Source organism: Leptodactylus fuscus, chromosome 6 (assembly GCF_031893055.1).
Source record: "Leptodactylus fuscus isolate aLepFus1 chromosome 6, aLepFus1.hap2, whole genome shotgun sequence".
In the NCBI taxonomy this organism is placed as follows: Eukaryota; Metazoa; Chordata; class Amphibia; order Anura; family Leptodactylidae; genus Leptodactylus; species Leptodactylus fuscus.
The window spans coordinates 87,991,169-88,006,049 of record NC_134270.1 but is presented as its reverse complement, the minus strand read 5'-3'; the positions used below and the strand labels follow the sequence as shown (position 1 = coordinate 88,006,049).

Sequence of the window (14,881 nt, the reverse complement as noted above, 5' to 3'; positions counted from 1 at the left end):
GGCAAGGCCAGATTAACCATTAGAGGAGCAGAGAGAAATGAAGGTGAAGGAGATGGGTGTGGTGGAAAATAAATTACCAAGGTGAAAGAACAGTGCAGTGAACACAACTGAACACATCTCCTGCGTCGCAGCATGCGGCTAGATGATGACGGCAAAGTCCGGACGAGCAAAGATGTTACAATGTGGTACTGTGTACAGACACGTGTATCTAATCCTCAGTCATGATATTGTGTGCTGACTTGCGTATTTAATCCTCCAGCATTTGCTACTGTGTGCAGACACGCATATCTAATCCTCCGGCGTGTGGTACTGTGTGTAGATGCACATAGCTAATCCTCCGGCATGTGGAACTGTGTGCAGATGCACATAGCTAATCCTCCATCACGTGGTATTGTGTAAAGACGTGCATATCTAATCCTGCAGCGTGTGTAACTGTGTATAGATGCACATATCTAATCCTTCGGCATGTGGAACTGTGTGCTGACTCGCGTATCTACTCCTCTGGTGTGTGGTACTGTGTGCAGACGTGTGTATCTAATCCTCCCCATGTGGTATTGTGTGCAGTAGCATGTATCTAATTCTCCGGCGCATGGTATTGTGTGCAGTGGCGCGTACCTAATCCTCCATTGTGTGGTATTGTGTAAAGACGTGCGTATCTACACCTCCAGAGTGTGGAACTGTGTGCAGACGTACGTATCTAATCCTGTGGCATGTGTAACTGTGTGTAAATGCTCGTATCTAATCCTCTGGCATGTGGAACTGTGTGCAGACGCATGTATCTAATCCTCCAGCATGTGGAATTGTGTAAAGACGTGCATATCTAATCCTCTGGCGTGTGGAACTGTGCACAGATGTGTGTTTTTAATTCTGCGGTGTGTGTAACTGTGTATAGATGCGCGTATCTAATTCTCCAGCATGTGTTATTGTATGCAGACGCATGTATTTAATACTCCGGCGTGTGGTACTTTGTGGTGTGTTGTGTATCTAATCCTACACCATTTCGAACTGTGTGCAGACGCACAAATCTAATCTTCCAGTGTGTGGTATTGTGTGCAGTGGCGCGTATCTAATCCTCCGGCGTGTGGAACTGTGTATACATGTGCGTATCTAATCCTGCTATGTGTGTAACTGTGTGCAGTGGCGCATATCCAATCCTTCGGCATGTGGTATTCTGTGAAGATGCATGTATCTAATCCTCTGGTATGCAGTACAGTGTGCATACGCGTGTATCTAATCCTCTGCCATGTGGAACTGTGTGTAGACGGTCATATCTAATCTTTCGGCGTGTCGAACTGTGTGCAGATGTGAATATTTAATCCTCTGGCGTGTGGAACTGTGTGAAGATGCACACATCTAATGCTCCTGTGTGGGGTACTGTGTGCAGGCTCGTGTATCTAATCTTCTGGCATGTGGAACTGTGTGCAGATGTGCGCATCTAATCCTTCGGTTTGTGGAACTGTGTGCAGACGGGCATATTTAATCCTCTGGCATGTGAAACTGTGTGCAAACGCGCGTATCTAATCCTCTGGCATGTGATACTGGGTGCTGACCTGTATTTCTAATCCTCTGATGTTTGTATCTCAGTTTGGATATCAGTGTTGGATTGTACATGTGGAGTGACCGTGTTTATGGCAGTTGGAATATGAGTGAAAGACTTGCAGGTTTGTATTGGCTAATGAGGGGTTCAGGGTTTTGGGAAAGCTGTATCTCCGGAACGGTACGCCTCGTCTTAAACTTTCCTGGACACCTGAAGTACCTGTGTGCCAAATTTGTGAAGATTGGTCCAATCATTTGGTCGCGCATAAAGAACAGACAGACAGACAGAAACTCATTTTTATAATATAGAGAGATTTAACCACTTCCAGACTGCCCATAGATTATAAACATCAAAGAGCGCTGTAAACACAGCTATGCGCGCCGCGATGATGGGGCCACCCTCTGACCTGGTGGTCACGCGATCCGCCAGTGTCAGCATCTTACAAGAGTTGCTGGGTCCTACAGGACCCAGATCAGCTGTCAGGATTCGGAGACACCATGGCTTTCCTGCTATGCGGCGCATGCCCCGGAGGCGTGTCAGTGACTCCTCTGGCTGTGTTTAGTACACTAAGGGGTTAAGTTGCCTCCTTGGTGTCAGTTTGACTGGCAGGCTATCTGGCCAGTCCTTCCCATCTGTGATGGGTGGGGTTGTATCTCTGTTCCTATTTAACTCCACTCACCCATCTTCATTCGCCTGCTATAGCTTCTATGTAGTTTGTTATTTCCAGGTTCTGTATACTTTACCTGTACACTTGCTACAGCACTTAATCTTTGTTTTCCCTTCTTGTTCCCTGCCTGTTTAGTCTCCTGGTTTATTTCAGTATTCTACTGCTTACCTATATCTACCACTGTCTAGCTTGAACTCTGAAAAGCTATTGTTCTCTGTTACCTGCCGCTACTAGTAACTCTCTGTTTCTTTTTACATCTCAGCCCACTGGTATGGTAACTATAGGGAATCTATTTAGGTTCCTGTGAGGGGTGTCCTTGTAAGGACGTTACTCTGACGTTAGGCAGGTTCAGTCAGGGGTTATTATAGGGAAAGTTTCCCAATCTGTTTCCACCTACATTCCTGGACTTGCACCCAGCCATCACCAATCCAGGTCAGTGTCTTACATCAGCTCTATAAATCTTAAAACAGTGTGCAGGAGGCTGTATTCCTTCTGCAACTGGGGCTAAATGTACCAGCCCCAGATGCAGGGAAATCAGCCTCCCTAACAAAGAGAAAAGAATCAGATGTCCCCAAAGGTCTCGTATGACTTTATGGGGACAGAATCAGAAAAAAAAAGAAAAAAAAATAATAAAAAAGTTTTAAAAAATGTAAATAAAATAATTTAAAAAATAATTAAAATAATACGCCAATAAAACGTCATTATTAAAGGTTATAGCCCCCGCCCAAATGACACCATACAAAATAAAAATTACTGTAACTGAGAGGAAAAACTATTTTAGAAAGTTTTTCAGTAGCACTTTGTGCTATTAAATAAAAAAAGAAAAGAAAAGTGAAAAACAGACACAATTTCCCTCCTATTTTGTCTATATTTTCCTGAATATAAAAAGAATTAAAACACATTTGAAAATAAAAAAAACCAACATAAAAATAAAGCCCTATATGTCCCTGAAAAAAGACGCAGAAATTAGTTGAATTAGACATATGAAAAAAATGTTACAGCACTCAAAACCACACATACAAAAAAAACTAAAATGTGTCTGGTCCTGGACCAGAAATTGGCCCAGTACTGAAGTGGTTAAGTATTAAGTAATGAATGCATGCTTTCCTCTTACTCCTTGAATGTTCATTATCATGTGTGGAAGGCATAAGGGAGAATCTTCCTGTCTGGAGGGTGTAAGGGTGTAATATTATGTGTGGAGGGCATAAAGAGGCATTGTACTTTGCAAGAGGCAGAGGAGGACAAGAAACAGTGTGAGAGTATAAGGAGACTTAATAGTGTGAGAGGGGCATAAAGAGACATAATACATGGGCATTATATTGTGCAGGGGTCAATAAAGAGGCATTTTTGTGTTTCAGGGCCATTATACTGGGAGAGCTCTTAGGGAACAATATATTGTCTTAGGGGTACTACGGGTACAATATACCGCGGGGGACACTAAGGAGTAGGGTTGAGCAATCGGGATTGGAAAAGATCGGATCCCGATCAGCAATCAAGTAAATTTCATGATCGCGATCGGGTTCCAATCCCGCCTAAAAAAGATTGGAAACGGAATACCGATCCTGATCTCTCAATTTACCTGCACAGATTCGCTGCCACTCCCCGTTCTTCTCGGTCCTCTCCTCTATCATTCACATGCCTTCAGAGAGCCGTACACGCCCCCGCCTCCCTAGTCTAGTGTTACTATTGCTGGGAGAATGCGGGGCTTGTGGGTTAGGAGAGTGTGGGCGGGTACTGGAGACGCCTCCATCTTCATCAGCAGCGTCCTCTTCATCCTCTTCTTCCGGCGGTGGCTTCTAACTTCTAGGCCTCGGGCACTGGGCAGAGCACAGGCCACGAGAAAATGGCCGCTTATAGTTATAGTTCTGAGAAGGGTGCCAGAGGTCACAGCTCAGATGCAGGCAGTGGTGCAGTTTGATACTGTCTGCATCTGACCTGTTCTCCACCAGCCTCTCATGGATGTTGTAATCTACCACTGGAGGCGAGATGTTCATCTCACCCCATGACAGATGTGGCCCTGGGAGCACCCATCGCTAGAATTTGTACCTTGGAAGAAATGTATGCCATTTATGCCAGATTTTTGACCTAAATGATGATAAATTTGGGAAGGCCAATGGTCCTGCCCACTGCACGCCCCCACCACACTCCCTTTTCAGGAAAGTGGCAAAGACAGCACTGCAATATTGTTTGCACAAAAGGTGGCATACAAAGCATAATAAATGTGTCCCATTGTTTCTATCTACAGTTGAAGGGGAAGAATACCAAATGACCTTGTTCTCGGTCCTACAATATGAAACCATTTGCAATTTTAGGGTAGGTTCACATCTGAAACTTCGCTGCAGAATCTGCCAAAAATTGGCGTAGAGAAAAGTCCTTCATGGATGACTTTTTTCTTCCCATGTTTCAGTAAAAAATGGCGGAAACCTAATTCGTACCCGATGGAGCCTATTATGCTCTATGGGTTCCACTGGTAACTGCTGTTTTAGAGGATGGGCTCTCTCGTCATGACGAAGATCTCGGCACAAGTGTTAACCTACTTTAGTCTAAAATTTGATTTTATAAGGTGAAAACATTTCAAGTAAATTACCTGAAAACTCTTTGTTTACTGCATATCCCAATATATTCACAAAAGCTAAATATCTGTTTATATATTATAGGAAGACAAACATTATTACAAAAATATAAAAAGAGAAAATTTCAGCTCACCCATATAATACTTGATTCCATCAGCTTTATAACACACATTAGTCCGGGGTGCACGGCAAAAACACTCTATTCCATGAGTGTCTATATTCAAATTCCAAATGAAGAAAGAAGAAAAGGTGTCTGGCAGCTCTCCGATAAAATATAACTTTTAATAGCGATGCGTCATAAAATGACCAAAAATTGACTTTACAATGACATGACAAAGAAAAAGAAAGAAAGTAATAAACCCCCTAAAAAAAGGCAGACATGTAACACGTGTATTGCAGCGTAATATTTAGTGAAGCAGTGATCAGCAGATCACTGCTTCAATCCCCCATAGGGACAGAAAAAAAAGTTATAAAAAAGTAAAAATAAAAAAGTTTAAATAAGTTTAAAATAAATTAGACATAAATAAAGCCCCAAAAATCCCCTTTTCCCCATATAAACTGTTTTTTTTTATGTAAAATAAAGAAAAATAGAAAAAAAACCATTACATATTTGGTATCACCGCGTCCATAATAACCTGAAGAATAAAATTAAAACATTATTTAACCCGAACGGCGAACGTCATTAAAAAAAAAAAAACGTAGAAAACCGCACAAAATAATGATTATTCACCACCTTTCCCTTACAAAATGTTCAATAAAAAGTAATCAAATGGTCAGATGAAAACCAAAATGGTACCAATAAAAAGCAGAGGTCATCCCGCAAAAAATAAGCCCTCAACCAACTCTGTCTAGCGAAAAATAAAAATATTATGCCTTTCAGAAGATGGCGATGCAAATATAATTGATTTTTTCCCTAAATTGAATTTTATTCTGCACAAATAGCAACGCATTAAAAAATCATATAAATGAGGTATTGCCGTTACCGTACCGACCCGCAGAATAAAGGTAACATGTTACTTATACTGTACGCTGCACGGGAAAAAAAAAAAATGCTAAAAAGCAATGCCAGAATTGATGTTTCCTTTTACATCCCACCCAGAAAGAGTTAATAAAATGCCCAAAATGGTGGCATTGAAAAGTACATCTAATATCGCAAACACCAAGCCCTCATATGGCCACATTGCCAGAAAATAAAAATAAAAATCTAGCTTGTACAATGTGAAGACAAAAACCCCAAAAGTCGCCAAATCATTAGGACATAAGTAGCTGTGGAAATGTATAAGCTGTGTGAGGGGCGTTTTCAGGGGACACCCCATATTTAGGTGCTATCACAAAGGGTACCCCTTACTTGATGGCTAAAACCTAACTTTTATTAAATAATTTGCTAAAAATCATTCTTCATATTCCCACTACACAAACACATACACACCCAGGACCCTATAATCCACCTAGTCCCTATAAGTGAAAATTACTTAGGAGGGGGTTGGTTCCTGTCAGTTCAAGAGTTTAAAATCCAGTTGGTGGTTTCACTGAATTATTTTAACTGTCAAGAAACCCCTTTTCATGTGACCCCTTCCTAATACCACGCCATTTAAGACCAGACAACCAGCACCGAATGGCCAATAAAGGGTTAATTGCTAAGGGTTAACTGCAATGAGGGCAACACCCATAGTGTCTCTTGTGGGTCAGTAACACAAGTGGCCTGTTTATATGCAGGACTAAACAAAAAAACCCATATTCATGCAGCCCAGCTAATTCCTGGCCAGTCTAACAGTGCTACAGTTGTCTATCAATACATAATTATTCTCTCATTTATCTCTCTATCTCTCAACGCGTTTCACCTTAAAAAGGTTCATCAGGAGAGCGATACTTAATAACGGAGTGGAGTAGTACATAAAATAATAAAGAGCTGCGGTGAAAACCGCAATTCCTGCAACCCTGGTGGTGGACTGCGGTACTGGTAGTGAGTCTGACGCCGTATGCTGTTTCAGCTGTCTTTATATAGATCCTATTCTGGTCCTAGTCCCGCCCTCTCACTGCCCATCCCACAGCTACGGCCCGTGAGATAATGCTGGTCGGTTACATCATAGTGGGAGTAGCTCATGGGGCGTGACCGTAAAGAACACAATCGTCACATGACTCAAGGAGGACAACAAAGCCCATACAGCAGGTAAATAGATTGTAAAGCGGCAATCCTCACTGCAATCACAGTATGCAGCGATCATGACACGGCAAGTTCCACCATAGAAACCTGGTCTTGCTATCACACTTGAGATAATTAATCTCATATTATAACCTGTGAGTTCGATCTCTTCCTATGGTGTATATAGTATACTCGGATCGATTACAATGTACCTCATGACAAATCCACTGAGTGCTGTATCTTATTGTATATTTTTGCCTAATACATCCAATCGCCAGGAAATATGCTCACAGTGATAAACTTTTAGGAGCCAAAATGGCCCACAGTCTGCATATATCCCTATTAGTTGCTACAAAAATTATGTTGTTAGGCTTCATCAATATTATAAAGCTTACATATTCACTTTGGGGTTACTAATGCTCAGTACATCACTTGATAAATTCTTTGAGGGGTGCCGTTTTCAAAATGGGGTCACTTTCTAGAGATTTCCACTGTTTTGACTCCTCAAGGGCTTTGTAAATGCCACATGGTTCCTGAAACTGATCACAGCCAGATCTGCCCTCTAAAAGCTCCTTGGTGCGCCTTCCCTTCTGCATCTCGCTGAGCGTCCATATATTAGTTTACACCCACAAGTGGGGTACTATGGTAGTCGGGAGAACTTGCATAAACAAATTGTGGGATGCGTTTTCTCCTTTAACCCCTTGTGAATGTGCAAATTCTAGGGCTAAACGAAAATATTAGTAAAATAAAATGAAATTTGAAAATTTCACCTCCATTTTGTATTAATTCCTGTTAAGCACTTATAAAGTTAAATTACTAGGTATATGTTGCTTTGGCTTACTTAACCACTTCCGGACCGTCCATAGACTATATACGTCCGGATAGTGGTTGTCTAGTTCTGCCAGGACGTACCTGTACGTCCAAGTCAGAACACAGCAGCTGCACAAGATCGTTCAGCTGCTTTCACTAGGAGCCGGCTGTAACTTCAGACGGAGCTCCCAGAGAGATAGCAGGGAAGGTTTATTACCTGCTCTGCTATCTCGATCACTGTGTATACAGTGCTCAATGAGCGCTGTATACACAGCTATGGACGCAGCCATAAATCAGCTGCCCTCTGACCCGGCAGACACGTGATCTGCCGGGAGCAGTGTCCTGCCAGAGCTTCTGGGTCCTACAGGACTCAGATCAGCTCTGCATACTGTGTATAGCAGTGTGCAGGAGGCTGTATTCCTCCTGTAACTGAGATTAAATGTAGCAGCCTCAGTTATAGGAGAAATCAGCCTCAAGTACAAAAAAAAAGTGATCAGATGTCCCCAAAGGTCTCTTATCACCTTATGGGGACACAATCTGAAAAAAATAAAAAATAAAAATATAATAAAAAAGTTTTTAAAAAATGTAAATAAAATAATAATAAAAAATAAATAAATAATACGCTAATAAAACGCCGTTATTAAAGGTTATAGCCCCACCCCCGACAACACCATACAAAATAAAAATTACCGTAACGGAGAGGAAAAACTATATTATAAAGTTTTTCAGTGACACTTTGTGTTATTAAATAAAAAAAAAATTATAAATTGAAAACCAGACACAATTTCCCTCCTATTTTGTTTATATTTTCCTGGATATAAAAAAAATTAAAACACATTTGAAAAATAAAAATAACATAAAAATAAAGCCCTATGTGTCCCCGAAAAAAGACGCAAAAATTAGTTGACTAAGACATACGAGAAAAATTTTACAGACCTCAAAACCGCACATACATAATAAACCTAAAATGTGTATGGTCCTGGACCACAAATTGGCCCGGTACTGAAGTGGTTAAGGGGTGCAGTTTTGAAAATGGGGTGATTTATGGGGGGTTTAATACAAGGGTCTTTCAAAACCCCTTCATAACTAGATTAGTCCCTTTTAAAAAATGGGTTTTGGAAATTTCTTGAAAATTTTGAATATTGTTGTTTCACTTGTAAACCTTATAATGTCCGTAAAAAATAAAAGGGTGACTAAAGTTTGATGCCGACATAAAGCAGAGATCTGGGACATGAGATTTATGATATAATTTTGGCAGTCTGACTATCTGTATGCAATGCACATCATTTCAAATTTTATAAAATGCATATTTTTCAAAATTTCCACCAAATTTCCTATTTTTTCATAATTAAACACAAAACATATCAACCAAAATTTACTACTAACATGAAGTATAATGTGTTACGAAAAAAAAATCTCAAAATCACTTTGGTAAGTTAAAGCATTCCAAAGTTATTGCCACATAAAGTGACAAATGTCAGTTTTGAAAAATCGTGCTTTGTTAGGAAGTCAAAAAGTGCCATCGGCGGGAAGGGGTTAAAGTCTAAACATAGCTGAAAATTTGTATTTCTAAACTATCAGCATTAGTGCCACAGTGAAGTTTCTTTGTCAAAATAGAAATCTGTTTAGGTAAATGTAGCTGTAAGTGCTAGGTTCTAGAAGGTGGTGTATGAGTCTGAGTATTGTGTGAAAGGAGAGCCCTGCTGATGCAGCACTGCATGCCTTCTGCTGAATTGTGGGGTGTCAGGTGTCAAAGCAGATGGCATTTTATCACACATGGAGGTGACAGTCAGAGAGAGGGGGTGGGCAAGAGGCCTTGGAGTAGAAAGACAACTTCTAATTCTCAAACACAGTGAGGATGGAAATCTTTTAACTAATGGTCACTTCTAGAAAAGCTCCTTAAGCATATACATTTTCTGAATCCACCTGGACTCACTGCCTTGTTTTATTATCTTTTCCTTCCTGCGTATTTACTGCTGACAGGCCACAGATTGCTCCCAAAGACTTTGCAAAACAATACAGACACTATCAAGAAAAACAAAAAGTCAATCGATTGAAACAATTCCTGGCAACAAAGCTGAACTCAAGAATTCAACAAATTAGATCTTTTTTAAGGATTCACAAGGCCTGATTTAAAAACTTTTGGGAACAATATTTTCTTAAACTTTTTTTTAAGTTATTCGGACTATTCTTTTTATAAATCTATTTATTCATCCTTGAAACATATTTAATTATTTTTATTTCCTACCCGTGGATTTTTTTTAATTATTTTCTTCTATTAGCTTTTATTCAGTCCATTGGGACAACCAGGATTTGACCATCGAAAATGACCTTGCTGGCATCAGAACGCTCATTGCTTATCAGAAGCAAATTCCGTTCAGGTAAGGTAGTTTGGGAAATTAGAACAATCTTATCATTTTGTTATCAGTATTATCTTATCATTTTATATCAGTAGTCTCTTGAGAGTCATGCTGTAATCTTTACTTATACCAGTTATATGTCATATCATATGCAGAGACATATATTAACACTTCAATCATCACATGATAAATGTCGATGCTTTGGATGTGCAGCCATTAAAAAGAATTAAAATTATTTCTACAAAATTTCTTTGAAGAGCTGATTAATCTTACTTGAAAGGAACAAGTTTTAGTACAAGTGTATAGCATGTAGTTGAAAGAAGTTTGGGAACAATTATCTAGAAATGTAGTTGAATAATTGTATGTCATACAGTTTCATATTTTTCAGCTATGATGTACATGTTGAGATTTTTTTCTGGTAAATGTAACAAACTGTCTGACTGTCTTTTTTGTCTATAACAACCAGTAACAGTGCAGATTTTATTTTTCATGAGCATTATTAGACAAATTCTTTGTTTTAACCCTTTCACTGCCAGGGGTCTCTGGATATTTTGCACCTCCAGCAGCCAGAGCAATTTTCACAGTTTTGAGATGGACAAATAAAACCTAAATTGCAACATCAAAAAATAATGCTACCCCCCCCCCCCCCATACCTATATATTTTCTTAAAGTAGACACCTGTAGCATTGTCAGAATGTCACTTGGTACTGTATGTGAATGAGCACCTCCATGCAATTTTGATTTAAAGTGAATGTTTTACAAAAAAAATGTAAAAAACAAAAAACTTGAGAGTCTTTTTTAATGGCTAACTAATAATGACAGATTACAACGTTTAGAAGCTCTTGGCTTCTTCTTAAAAAAAAAATGCAAATAAATATGTATTAGTTGCTAAAAGTGGAAACCAAACAAAAAAATGATATGCACCGACCCCCCTAAGAATAAAAGTTCAACATGTGCAGAGTTCATTCAGATCATTATTGTTAAAAAAAATATGTCTTCTATATATCATCTTATAAAACATAGGGATTTATACACCATGGAACGCATGGGAAATGAACCCCAAAACTCCAAAAAAATATTTTTGAAATTAGACAACTTGAAGATTATATGTGGCTCAATGGGTTACAATAGCCATGTCCACCTTCATGCAACTTTGTGACAAACACAAAACATTTTTTTTAAAAAAATGCACTAAAACACATAACTTACATTCACACACAAAATAGATTTAAAATGATAACTCAAGGTTTAAACAATGTGTATATATATATATATATATATATATATATATATATATAGTGATCAAAAGTATCCAGGCACCCGCAAAAACATATGTTTTTCATATTAGGTGCATTGTGCTGCCACCTGCTGCCAGGTACTCCATATCAGCGACCTCAGTAGACATTAGACATCGTGAGTGAGCAGAATGGGGCGCTCCTTTGAACTCACAGATTTCAACCGTGGTCAGGTGATTGGGTGCCACACATCACGCAGGTCAATGCCAAACAACGCCTTGCTTGGTGTAAGGAGCGTAAACATTGGACGATTGAACAGTGGAAAAACGTTGTTTGGAGTGACGAATCACAGTACACAATGTGGCGATCCGATGACAGGGTGTGGGTATGGTAAATGCCCGGTGAACATCATCTGCCAGCGTGTATAGTGCCAACAGTAAAATTCGGAGGCGGTGGTGTTATGGTGTGGTCATGTTTTTCATGGAGAGGGCTTGCACCTCTTGTTGTATTCATGGAGGGGTCATGCACCCCTTGTTGTTTTGCGTGTTTTAAACACCTTCTTGCTTCCCACTGTTGAAGAGCAATGGACTGGCCTGCACAGAGTCCTGACTTGAATTGTATAGAACACCTTTGGGATGTTTTGGAACGCCGACTTTGTGCCAGGCCTCACCGACCTACATCGATACCTCTCCTCAGTGCAGCAATCCGTGAAGAATGGGCTGCCATTCCCCAAGAAACCTTGCAGCACCTGATTGAACGTATGCCTGTGAGAGTGGAAGCTGTCATCAAGGCTAAGGGTGGGCCAACACCATATTGAATTCCAGCATTACTGATGGAGGGAGCAACAAACTTGTAAGTCATTTTCAACCAGGTGTCTGTATACTTTTGATCACATAGTGTTTATATACACACACATTATATACACCGCAAACAACAACTACAACAAGAGCTCGGACTCTCAAAAACATTAATACAGAAGACAAGCAAAACTTTGCTGTTATTCACTAATAAGTTAAAAATATATACTGCACCTAGCAAACTGTGACTGTGACACCAGAATCTAACTTTTTTGAGATTACGCAGTATACCATATATAAAAATACAACTTAGTATTTCATATATATAACCACCTTCATGCAACTTTGCAGCAAACAGAGATTACAAGCAAAAATAGCACAAAAATTCCATGCTTAAGCAATCCCTTTCTGCAAACAAAATGTACTTTCCAAAAAACTGAAATAATGTTAGGATTTCATACAAACCAATAGAGATGAGCAAACAGTAAAATATTCGATATTTGTTTCGAATAGCCGCTCAATATTCGACTATTCGAACAAATATTGAACCCCATTATAGTCTATAGGGATAAATGCTTTGTTTCAGGGGATCCCACTATTCGACTCAGGAGAGTCACAAAGTCCACTATCAAACCCCAGGAAATAATGCTAACACCCTGGAATGCAACTGGGACAGCAGGGGAAGGAGGCATCTAACATGCCCAAGTCACTGTATTATGTCGGGATCCCTGTCAGCTTGCGATATGCGGGAGATGACTTTTTCCCATAGGAATGCATTGACCAGCGTGATTGACCAGTGTACAGCATTCGGCCAATCAACGCTGGTTCTGCCGGAGGCTCATCTGTGAGGAGGCAGAGTCTAATATCGGACCAGAATGGATACTGTTGTGGACCGATCTTAGACGCCGCCTCCACCGGCAAAACCAGTGTTGATTGGCCGAATGCTATACTCTGTATGGCATTTGGCCAGTCAACTCTGGTCAATGCATTCCTATGCCAAGATGTAGCAGAGCTACATCAGAGATGAAGCAGAGCTGGCTGTGCGCTGAGCTCGGCTACTCCGGAGATGCATCCGAGCTGAGCACACGGCCAGCACTGCTACATCTGAGATGCAGCAGAGCTGAGTGTGCGTTGAACCCTGCTGCACACTCAGCTCTACTGCATTTCAGATGTAGCAGTGCTGAGTGTGCGCTGAACCCTGCTGCACACTCAGCTCTGCTGCATCTCTGTGTGTGCTGAGCTCTGCTGCTTCTCTGTGTAGTAGAGCTGTGTCAGCACTGCTAGATCTCTGCTGTGGACCGATCATAGACTCCGCCTCCTCCAGCAGAACCAGCGTTGATTGGCCGAATGCTGTACTCTATATGGCATTCGGCCAATCAACGCTGGTCAATGCATTCCTATGTGAAAAAGTCAGCTCGCGCATATCACAAGCTGACAGGGATTCCGACCAGATAGAGCTGGGTGAGTGACATTCTCACCTAAATAAAGGTAATCCCTAGCTAACCCTGCCTGTAGATCTATCCTTGTCTCACAGTCACATAGTTCACAGTCTCAAATTAATCAAATGTTAAATCCACCATTCGTATAAATTGGAGGTCACCTGATTTAGCCAGCCAATTAGTTTTTCCGATTTTTTTCGATGCCTCCGTTGTTGTAGTTCCTGTCCCACCTCCCCTGCGCAGTTATTGGTGCAAAAAAGCGTCAGGTGATATTCAATCAAATATGTATTCGATTGAACAGTGTTCGCTCATCTCTACATACCAAACCTATCTATCTATCTATCTATCTATCTATCTATCTATCTATCTATCTATCTATATATATGTATGTTAAAGAAACGCCAAAAATCACAGAAATGCACCAAACAATTTTGTGCATGCAAATTACCTTACATTTGTCAACCTTAAACTGCATTTGCCTAGTCTCCGCCCATGCTTCCAGTTTCCTTAGGCTTGGTTCACACATCAGTATGCCAGCTATCCTTTTGAATTCAGTTGGAGACTTTAAAACTGACTGATGCACATACTGATTGCATACTGACACCTTTTTATGCTGATTGCAAACACTGTCTGTCCCCTAGAGGACAGATAAGGGGATTAAATGTAGAAAATTGTAAACAGAGTAGAGATAAGAACATTTATTATATGTCCTTATCTCTACTCTGTTTACAATTGCTACTTTTAATCCACTTATCTGTCCTCTAGGGGACTGACAGCGTTTGCTATCAGCATAAAAAGGTGTCAGTATGCAATCAGTATTTGCATCAGTCCGTTTTAAAGTCTCCAACTGAATTCAAACGGATGGATGGCATACTGATGTGTGAACCAAGCATTAGATCACCTTGTAATATTCTACTATCCTCCTCATTATTGATTACCTTACAAAGTTTAGTATCATCTGCAAATATGGACACCCTGCTTTGTAAACCTTCTACCAGGCCATTAATAAAGATATTAAACAAGAGATGACCTACTAGTGACCCTTGCGACACACCACTGGTGACTGTGGCCCAGTCTGAATATTTACCATTAACAAGTACCCTCTGTTTCCTATCAGTGAGCCAGTTGCTAACCCAAATGCATATGTTTTCCCCCAGTCCCAACATACTCATTTTGCATACCAACTGTTTATGTGGAACATTATCAAAAGCCTTTGAAAAGTCCTGGTACACCACGTTTAAGTGTTTGGTGTGACTCTTTTGGTTCTGCAAACTGGACGAAGGTAAACGTTTGGTTGACAGTGTAATAAACTTCCTGAAT

The 14,881-nt window shown here is 40.2% G+C and overlaps 1 protein-coding gene across 1 annotated transcript in view; it reads left to right on the top strand.

The window, feature by feature from the left end:
- The first annotated feature begins 9,391 nt into the window (after positions 1-9,391).
- The window catches only part of LOC142208337 (myocardin-like), a 116,107-nt gene continuing 110,617 nt past the window's right edge, over positions 9,392-14,881 (top strand). Inside the window, exon 1 of the mRNA XM_075276780.1 lies at positions 9,392-10,111. Coding sequence (XP_075132881.1) covers positions 10,057-10,111 — 55 coding nt within the window. The 5' untranslated portion in view covers positions 9,392-10,056. The remainder of the gene's footprint in view (positions 10,112-14,881) is intronic.